The 10,823-nt window shown below is 41.1% G+C and overlaps 1 protein-coding gene across 1 annotated transcript in view; it reads left to right on the top strand.

The window, feature by feature from the left end:
- LOC111971785 (ATP-binding cassette sub-family C member 8-like) overlaps positions 1 to 10,823 on the top strand; it is a 171,267-nt gene that overhangs the window by 25,163 nt on the left and 135,281 nt on the right. Inside the window, 2 exon segments of the mRNA XM_023998598.2 lie at positions 452 to 593; positions 4,664 to 4,785. Coding sequence (XP_023854366.1) covers positions 452 to 593; positions 4,664 to 4,785 — 264 coding nt within the window.

The following is a 10,823-nucleotide window of genomic DNA, read 5'->3' on the forward strand; positions in this document are numbered from 1 at the left end:
TGCAGATCTGGCTCAAACTAAGCACTGCTATCTCTCATCAGATCAGATAAAGAGAGGGAAAGCTACGTTAGTCAGCGTCACACTGGTCTTTGAGGTTAACTTCCTGTGTTGTTTATGTTGACATCAGACAGACGTCACACTGTCTCTGAGGTTAACTTCCTGTTTCCTGTGTGTGTTTATTGTTGACATCAGACAGACATCACGCTGTTCTGAGGTTAACTTCCTGTTCCTGTGTGTTGTTGTTGACATCAGACGTATGTCACACTGTTCTCTGAGGTTAACTTCCTGTTTCCTGTGTTGTTATTGTTGACATCAGACAGACATCACGCTGTTTCTCTGAGGTAACTTCCTGTTTCCTGTGTTGTTATTGTTGACATCAGACGTATGTCACACTGTTCTCTGAGGTTAACTTCCTGTTTCCTGTGTTGTTGTGTTTGCTGTGTGCTGTAAGGCTGGGGCAGCCAGAGCTCCCAGGTGCACATCCATCACAGCACCTGGCTGCACTTCCCTGGTCACAACCTGCGCTGGCTCCTCACCTTCGTCCTCCTCTTTGTCCTGGTCTGTGAGATTGCTGAGGGCATCGTCTCCGATGGGTGAGCCATTTCCCCCTAATCCTCTACTGCAGTGGTTCTCAATCCTGGGACACAAAGGGGGAACATTTGTGTTTTTGCCCTAGCACCACACACATTATTCAAATCATCAAAGCCTTGATGAGTTATCATTTGAATCAGCTGTGTAGTGTTAGGGCAAAAACACAAATGTTCACCCTTTAGGTCCCAGGACCAGGATTGAGAACCAATGCTCTACTGGAACTATAGCCATGTTTGACGTACCCTTCCCAAAAACCTCCCCAGTACCTCATCAATACCTCCACAGTACCTCATCAATACCTCCTCAGTCCCTCTGGACTGACGAGTGAGGCCGGTTGGACGTCCTGTCAAATTCTCTAAAACGACGTTGGAGGCGCTTATTGTAAAGCAATTAACATAACATTTCTGGACAACAGCTCTGTGGATGTTCCTGCAGTCAGCATGCCAATGTACACTCCCTCAACTTGAGACATCTGTGTCATTGTTTATGTGACAAAACTGCACATTTTAGAGAGACCTTTTATTGTCTCCAACAAAAGGTGCACCTGTGGAATGATCATGCTGTTTAATCATCTTCTTGATATGCTACACCTGTCAGTGGTTGGATTATTTTGGCAAAGGAGAACCGTAAACAAATTTGAGTCTGAATACTTTCTGAATGCACTTTGTGTATATACAGTGGGGCAAAAAAGTATTTAGTCAGCCACCAATTGTGCAAGTTCTTCCCACTTAAAAAGATGAGAGAGCCTGTAATTTTCATCATAGGTACACTTTCAACTATGGCAGACAAAATGAGAAAAAAAATTCCAGAAAAATGACATGTTAGGATTTTTATGAATTTATTTGCAAATTTATGGTGGAAAATAAGTATTTGGTCAATAACAAAAGTGTTGTCTCAATACTTGTCATATACCCTTTGTTGGCAATGACAGAGGTCAAACGTTTTCTGTAAGTCTTCACAAGTTTTCACACGCTGTTGCTGATTTTGGCCCATCCTCCATGCAAGATCTCCTCTAGAGCAGTGATGTTTTGGGGCTGTTGCTGGCAACACGGACTTTCAACTCCCTCCAAAGATTTTCTATGGGTTGAGATCTGGAGACTCGCTAGGCCACTCCAGGACCTTAAATGTCCTTCTTACGAAGCCACTCCTTGTTCCGAGCGTTCGTGTTTGGGATCATGTCATGCTGAAAACCCAGCCACGTTTCATCTTCAATGCCCTTGCTGATGGAAGGAGTTTTCACTCAAAATCTTCACGATACATGGCCCCATTCATTCTTTCCTTTACACGATCAGTCGTCCTGTCCCTTTGCAGAAAAAACAGCCCCAAAGCATGATGTTTTCCACCCCCATGTTCACAGTAGGTATGGTGTTCTTTGGATGCAACTCAGCATTCTTTGTCCTCCAAACACGACGAGTTGAGTCTTACCAAAAAAGTTATATTTTGGTTTCATCTGACCATATGACATTCTCCCAATCTTCTTCTGCAATCATCCAAAGCTCTTAGCAAACTCAGACGGGCCTAGACATGACATGGCTTAACAGGGGACACGTCTGGCACGGCAGATTTGAGTCCCTGGCGGCGTGTGTGTTACTGATGCGTAGGCTTTGTTACTTTGTCCCAAGCTCTCGTAGGTCATCACTAGGTCCCCCCGTGTGTTCTGGATTTGCTCACCGTTCTTGTGATCATTTTGACCCCACGGGGTTGAGATCTTTCTGGACCCCAATCGAGGAGAATTATCATGTCTTGTATTCTCCATTTCCTAATAATGCTCCCCACAGTTGATTTCTTCAAACCAAGCTGGCTACCTATTGCAGATCAGTCTTCCCAGCCTGGTGCAGTCTACAATTTGGTTCTGGTGTCCTTTGGACAGCTCTTGTCTTGGCCATAGTGGAGTTGGAGTGTGACTGTTTGAGGTTGTGGACAGGGTGCTTTCATACTGATACATTAAACAGGTGCCATTAATACAGGTAACGAGTAGGAGACAGAGGAGCCTTTAAAGAAGAAGTTACAGTCTGTGAGAGACAAAATCTGGCTTGTTGTAGGTTGACCAAATACTTATTTTCCACCATAAATTTGCAAATAAATTCATTAAAAATCCTACAATTTCATTTCTGGGATTTTTTTCTCCATTTGTCTGTCATAGTTGAAAATATATTTTATATTTGAGATTCTTCAAAGTAGCCACTCTTTGCCTTGATGACAGCTTTGCACACTCTTGACATTCTCTCAACCAGCTTCATGAGGTAGTCACCTATAATGCATTTCAATTAACAGGTGTGCCTTGTTAAAAGTTATTTTGTGTAATTTATTTACTTCTTAATGCGTTTGAGCCTATCAGTTGTCTTGTGACAAGGTAGGGTTGGTATACAGATTTAACTGCACCTCAGATTGCAGCCCAAATAAATGCATCACAAAGTTCAAGAAACAGACACGTCTCAAAATCAATTGTTCAGAGGAGACTGCGGTAATCAGGCCTTCATGGTCGAATTGCTGCAAAGAAACCACTACTAAAGGACACCAATAAGAAGAAGAAGAGATTTGCTTGGTCCAAGAAACACGAGCAATGGATATTTGACCGGTGGAAATCTGTCCTTTGGTCTGATGAGCCCAAATTTGCCAAGAGTAAGTGGGAACTCCTTTCAGACTGTTGTAAAAGCATTCCTCATGAAGCTGGTGGGAGAATGTCAAACAATGGGTAGTTTGTTATCCAACTGACTGACCAACCAACTGACTGTTATGTCCAATATTTTACCCAAATTTTAAACTTCTTAGGGCTAGACGTCCCGCCAGCGGGACACCTGTCAACAACTTCTGGTGAAATTGGGGGGCCTTCAATTCAAATAAATAATCATAAAAATTATGGATATTAAACATTTAGGTACGTACAAGTGTCTTATATCAGTTAAAAGCTTAAAGCCTTGTTCATCTAACTGCATTGTCCGATTTCCAATAGGCTCTACAGCGAAAGCATGCCATGCGATTGTTTGAGGACAGCGCCCCACATCAAAATATTGTTCAACCAGCACAGGCTTCATAAAATCACAAATAGCGATTAAATATTCACTTACATTTTGAAAATATTCCTCTGATTTGCAATCCAAAGGGTCCCAGCTACAACATGCATGGTTGTTTTGTTAGACAAAATCCTTCTTTATATCCCAAAAAGTCAGTTTAGTTGGCCCCATCGATTTGAGTAATCCACTCRTTCAACATGCAGAGAAAGGAATCCAAAAAGCTACTGCTAAACTTTGTTAAAACAAATCAAAATACATTTCTATTTAATCGTCAGGTACCCTAAAATGTAATTAAACTATAATATTTCCTACGTAAAGAAGTATGTTCAATAGGAAAGCGCAAAATTAGCAGGTACGCACGCAGACTGATTTCCAACTCTGACTCCCAGTACTAAAACTCAAAATTCTTCCTTGTTTGGGAAGAAACAAGCCTGAAACCTTGAAYAAAGACTGTTGACATCTAGTGGAAGCAATAGGACTTGCAATCTGGGAGCTGGATTTGGATATGATCCTATACGTTCCATTGGAGAAAAGAAACAATTTTATGGTTGGTTGTTCTTTGGATTGTCTCCTACCATATCAATTGTGTTATAGTCTCATACATTATTTTAACATTTCTACAAACTGCAAAGTGTTTTCTATCCAATGGTACCAATTATATGCATATCCTTTCTACTGGGCCTGAGTAACAGGCAGTTTACTTTGGGCACGTCAGTCAGACAGGAAGTGGAGAAAAATAGACCCTAGCCTGAACTCAGCATTTGTTTGGTGTGTACAGTCCCCATTCAGTCCCCTACAGTCTACTACAGTCTACTATACAGGATTATTATTGTCTGTGGAATTGAATTGAATGGAAGAGCTCTCCTGCTGCTCTCCAGTCTTTCACTCCAAAATACCATTCACTATCACACAATGCCTGATTGTAGCTATTATATGGCATTGTTGTATGACATATTAAAGCTACAATCAAGTTGTATATAGAATGATTTTAAACGCACCGATTGGGATGTGTGTGTGTGTGTKTKTGTGTGTGTGTGTGTTCGTGTGTGTTCTCCCAGGTTCACCCAGTCCCTCCACCTGCACCTGTACATGCCTGCAGGCCTGGCCTTCATGGCTGGGATCACCTCCATCATCTACTACCACAACATAGAGACCTCCAACTTCCCCAAGCTACTGCTAGGTAAGGCTCCTTCAAACTTACCTCCAACTTCCCCAAGCTACTGCTAGTTAAGGCTCCTTAAAACTTACCTCCAACTTCCCCAAGCTACTGCTAGGTAAGGCTCCTTAAAACTTACCTCCAACTTCCCCAGCTACTGCTAGGTAAGGCTCCTTAAACTTACCTCCAACTTCCCCAAGCTACTGCTAGGTAAGGCTCCTTAAAACTTACCTCCAACTTCCCCAAGCTACTGCTAGTTAAGGCTCCTTAAAACTTACCTCCAACTTCCCCAAGCTACTGCTAGTTAAGGCTCCTTAAAACTTACCTCCAACTTCCCCAAGCTACTGCTAGGTAAGGCTCCTTAAACTTACCTCCAACTTCCAAGCTACTGCTAGCAGGGCTCCTTAATTTTTCGAAGCACTTTTCAGTGCACTGTAACAAATTGCTGTAAATTTACAGCAAAACTTTCACAGTTAGTACGTACTGTAAAGAGCAATGCATTATGGGAGCTCAATGGTGTTCCACTATGCTGCTATACAACTGTATTACCTGTTTTGCTTTATATTTACAGCGGCATACTGTCAACTATGGTTCATTGTGGGAAAGTTGTAGGTGGCGAAAGAATCTCTGGATGATAACATATTTTGAGGCGTGCCTTGTAAGTGGCTATAGTTGTTGCACCCGTTAGTAAGAATGCTGAACATGTGATAGTGCCCTAACAATTTAAACCACTGATTTAAATAGAGGTTGAATATAAAGTTGTGTTGGTTTGTAGTGATGGGTATTCTGGCTCTTTTCAGTGAGCGGCTTGTTTGGCTCAGCTACAAAAGCTCTTAAAAAATATATGTTTTGTATTTTTCAGGTCAAACCGTTTGCGATAGTTTGACTTGATTGGTGTTAAAACAATTCTAATTAATTATTAAATGAAATACTCTACCTATACCACAATGTATTTAAAAATGCATTGGTTTGTTATGAAAAAGAATGCTATGAAACATTTGTATTTAAAGTATAACTTTTGTTATGTATAAACAAAGTGCATATAAATGTAACAATTCAACTAATACAATCTGACACACATAATAATAGAATATTGCCAATAATGTACAAAACTGCAGCATCCCACTTAAAAACATTAAACTGGTCCTCTTTTCTCTCTCTTCTTTATTGCCATTTTATAACCAGCAGCACACAGCAATGCTGACCATATTTAGCTTTTATGAGAGATTTGCATTCAGAAATGCAAGCTGCCTCACTTTCGGGGGCTGATTCGGTTTTCTTTCTCAGTAATTATTTGTCCGTTATCGAGAAGACCCTCTCAGAGGAACGGATGTGGCCACTATGCAGAGTCTCCCTGTCATGACTTTAGTAAGCCGTGGTAGACAGAGGCTTGTTCTTCCACCAGTCAGAGGATCTGCAGATCTTTGGAGGGGCTCCTCCAAATAGGATCGGACCTCCATTATGCATCTGCTGAGAGATGCACTACTGCTGGTGCTTCTGCTCCATCTGATCCTCTTCTTCCTGTTGCCCTGATGCCTGAGCCAGCTGACTACTGGGCTGTCCTCCCTGCTGCTGAGGTTATTTTTTGAAGAGCCTCATCAATCGCTCACTGAAGGCTAGCTTCTTAAACCTGGGGTCAAGTGCAGCGGTTTCTGATAGCACGTGATTATATTCCATTCTGTGGAACTTTCTGTCCATTGATGAACATAGGGTGTCCATAAACTCTGTACATGTCCTGTGGTTACATTTGCTTCTCTCTGACGGCTGGCTGTGATTCGCTGCAGACCCTTACACAGGAGTATCATTTTGAGGCTGTCACATAGCTGAAAAGAGAGAACAGTAACTTATTAGTTCAGGTTCATGTTTGGTCTACTGACACTACATTCTCATCTACTGCTCATATACATATATAATACTGGAATAAATAATGATGTAGTAATAACTGCATACTGTACCTCTCCACTGATCTCCACAGTGACCTGCTCAAAGGGTTCCAGGACTCTGCACACCTCCTCCACACTCCCATTCCTCTTGGGTCAAAGCATCAACAGGTGCATTGACAATGGCCAGGGTAGGATGATGGCATCCTTTGACTCAAGAACCGCTTCAACGTATAAAATGTTGAATTCCACCTTGTAGTGCAGTCTTGTTTAGGCCTCAGCTAGGCATCCCCATCTGGCATTGTGTAGACTTTAGTTTTTAAGCCTACTGTTGCTCTGTGGAGTATTCCACAGCTGCTTTCACTTTGTCCACAGTGGCTCCATCACCTTCAGAGCAGCTCTTACTATCAGGTTGATTGTATGGATGATGGTCCATTTTAACATTTTCATGGCTTTGGTTATGTTAGCTGCATTGACGCTAACACAACAGACCACTTTTCCATACTATTGCATTCTCTGGCCACTCTCAACAGTTCCTCTGCCATGTTCTCTGAGGTGTATCTGTCGCTGGACTCAAAGCAGTCCAGAAGACAGCTAGACATCGAAAAAATCTTCAATGAAGTGACATGTAACCGACATGCAAGAAGTGGTTACCCTTGATGTCCAGCAGTCGGTGGTAAGGCAAACTGCAGTAGCTTTTTGGACTCTTTCCCACACTGAAGCATTTTGCTCTCATACATTTGTGGAATAAGTGATTTTGAAAGGGTTTTCCTGCTTGGAATTGTGTACATTGGATTAAGASAATTGCTATAATTTCCAAAACCTCTGTCCTCCATGATCACAAGGGTGYGTGTTCAGCCCCCTCCTGTACTCCCTGTTCACCCATGACTGCGTGGCCATGCATTTCTTCAACTCAATCATCAAGTTTGCAGATGACACAACAGTTGTAGGCCTGACTACCAAAAATGACGAGACAGCCTACAGGGAGGAGGTGAGGGACCTGAAGGAGCGGTGCCAGAAAAATAACCTATCCCTCAATGTCAACAAAACGACAGAGCTGATCGTGGACTTCAGGAAACAGCAGAGAAAGCACACAACTATCCACATTCACAGGACCGCAGTGGAGAAGGTGAAAAGCTTCAAGTTCCTCGGCATACACATTACCGACAATCTGAAATGGTCCATCCACACAGTGTGGCTGGAGAAATTTGTCTTGGCTCCTAAGACCCTAACAAACTTTTACAGATGCACAATTGAGAGCATTATGTCGGGTTGTATCACCGCCTGGTACGGCAGCTGCACTGCCTGCAACTGCAGGGCTCTCCAGAGGGTGGTGCAATCTAACCAACGCATCACCAGGGGCACACTGCCTGCCCTCCAGGACACCTAGAGCACCCGATGTTACAGGAAGGCCAAAAAGATCATCAAGGACATCAGCCACCTGAGCCACGGCATGTACACCCCAGTACCATCCAGAAGGCGAGGTCAGTACAGGTGCGTCAAAGCTGGCACCGAGAGACTGAACAACAGCTTCGATCTCAAGGTCATCAGACTGTTAAATAGCCATCATTAGTCGGCTACCACCCGATTACTCAACCCTGCACCKTAGAGGCTGCTGAGCTACAGTATATACATAGGCATGGAATCACTGGTCACTTCAATAATGGAACACTAGTCACTTTAATAATGTTTTCATACTRCTTACTCATTTCATACTGTATTCTATTCTACTGTATTTTAGTCAATGCCACTCCGACATTGCTTGTCTTAATATATATTTCTTAACTCCATTCTTTTACATTAGATTTGAGTGTATTGTTRTGAATTGTTAGATAYTACTGCACTGTTCGAGCTAGGAACACAAGCATTTCRCTACACCCGCAATAACATCTGCTGAATATGTGTAAGTGACCAATAACATTTGATTTGATTGATTTTGATAATGWGCTTCAAAGTATTTGAATTTTAATTGATTTTGGAGTTGTTTGGGGCGGAGCAGTAGCGATGTGTAAATCACGGGAAGCAAGCCAAGGGAAAAAGCCATATTACAACCTATGTTTGTGATAATTTGTTGATTAACGATAATTGTTTGTTCATATGCCTTGACACATGATACAGTTGAAGTCGGAAGTTTACATACACCTTAGCCAAGTAATTTCAACTCAGTTTTTCACAATTCCTGACATTTAATTCCTAGAAGAAAATCCCTGTCTAGGTCAATTAGGATACACTTTATTTTAAGAATGTGAAATGTCAGAGTAATAGTAGAGAGAATTATTATTTCAGCTTTTATTTCATGATCACATTCCCAGTGGGTCAGAATGTTTACATACACTCAAAAAGTATTTGGTAGCATTGGCCTTTAAATTGAACTTTCTCTGGGATATGTGGGACGCTAACTCCACTTGCCAAAAGCCAGTAAAAATGCAGAGCGCAAATTCAAATATTACTATAAAAATCAAACTTTCATGAATCAACATGAAAGACAACAAATTAAAGCTACACTTGTTGTGAATCCAGCCAACATGTCTGATTTCAAAAAGGTTTTATGGCGAAAGCACACCAAACGATTATGTTAGGTCAGTACATAGCCACAGAAAAACACAGCCATTTTTCCAGCCAAAGAGAGGAGTAACAAAAAGCAGAAATAGAGATAAAATGAATCACTAACCTTTGATGATCTTCATCAGATGACACTCATAGGACTTCATGTTACACAATACATGTATGTTTTGTTCGGTAAAGTTCATATTTATATCCAAAWATCTGAGTTTAGGCGGGACGCTACTGTCTCACTTGGCCAAAAGCCAGAGAAAATGCAGAGCGCCATATTCAAATAAATTACTATAAAAATCAAACTTTCATTAAATCACACATGAAGTCAGAGATATGATTTGTGTAAACACTGTATACTTGTATATATTCCAAACCGATGTTAGGTTGAAATGGGATAGTTTTTYCCCCAATACTGTGTACTGTAGTTCGTAAATCATTTGTATTGAATAAGTAGTGATACAAATGACAGCTGAGAATATTCAAGGTCCTGCACAGTCAACATCATGTTTTAATGAAATTTGATGATATTCAGTGAAACCAKATCAAAGTAGRATGGCCAAAGTAKGAAAAATAACTCATAAAAGTACTGGTCCCCTCACCTGTGTCAAAAACTTGGATTCAGATGGCGGGATTATAAGGGCTTTTGTGACATTACAAAACCAACAATTTTAATAATACACCAATGGTAACTTCTTATTCTCTTACCAAATTTAGTACCGCCTTGTAAGCAACATCACAAAAGGCGTGTTCGCAGAGGGGCGTGGGTAACATAGCTAGCTAGGTAGCTAGTCTACTGGTGCCAAAATTTGACTGCAGCGTATCAACAAATATAATTATGTTTCCCCTATTCATCTAAGGCAGGGGTCTCCAACAGGTCTACTCACCTGTGAGGAGCTCGTGAAACAATTCTGAAAGTACATGCAATTTTCACGTGTTCAACCAAAAAACTGTCATAATAAAATCTCACATCTAATCAATGCAACTTTGACATTATCCCACCCCCGGCCACTATTGGCTTAAAAAGCCAAAACTAACTGCCAATTCATTTCTAGCAATATTGCCTCTGTCTGTCTGTGTGGTGCGTGTATTTGTCCATCACTCAGTGTGTAGCCAGTTGATGTGATAACCCTCTTGTGGGTTGACAGAAATACTTTTACCAAAACCTTCTCCATTAAATGTTAACTGCAAAGTAGGCTTGCCTGGCAGAAGTATATCTATTATTTGTTATTTGCAAACTTTGCCATGAAATGAGCAGCAGCAGTACAGAACTGTCCCTAGACCAGTACATTGGATGGCACATTCCTCACTCGTTTGATTCGCAATTAAAGGGCCAGATGTGCAATTAAAGGGGAATWATACAAAAATATCAAACGTGTTCGTTTTCTTCCAGACCTAAACAAATTCAAATGTGATTTAATCATTGACATGGACTCAGAACATTGTTGTTTTCGCTATGAACAATTGTAATTTTGAGAGTGAAAAACATAACAAAAATCTATAACCAGGAAAAATAAAACAGAGAACCATAATTTTGGAAAATATAAAACAGAACATGTGGGGGGTAAAATCGCAGATTTTATAGAGCCCCCTTAGAGTTGTTAATGAACCATTATTTTACCAGGCATA

The sequence above is a fragment of the Salvelinus sp. IW2-2015 genome, linkage group LG13 (assembly GCF_002910315.2).
Source record: "Salvelinus sp. IW2-2015 linkage group LG13, ASM291031v2, whole genome shotgun sequence".
Taxonomy (NCBI): Eukaryota; Metazoa; Chordata; class Actinopteri; order Salmoniformes; family Salmonidae; genus Salvelinus; species Salvelinus sp. IW2-2015.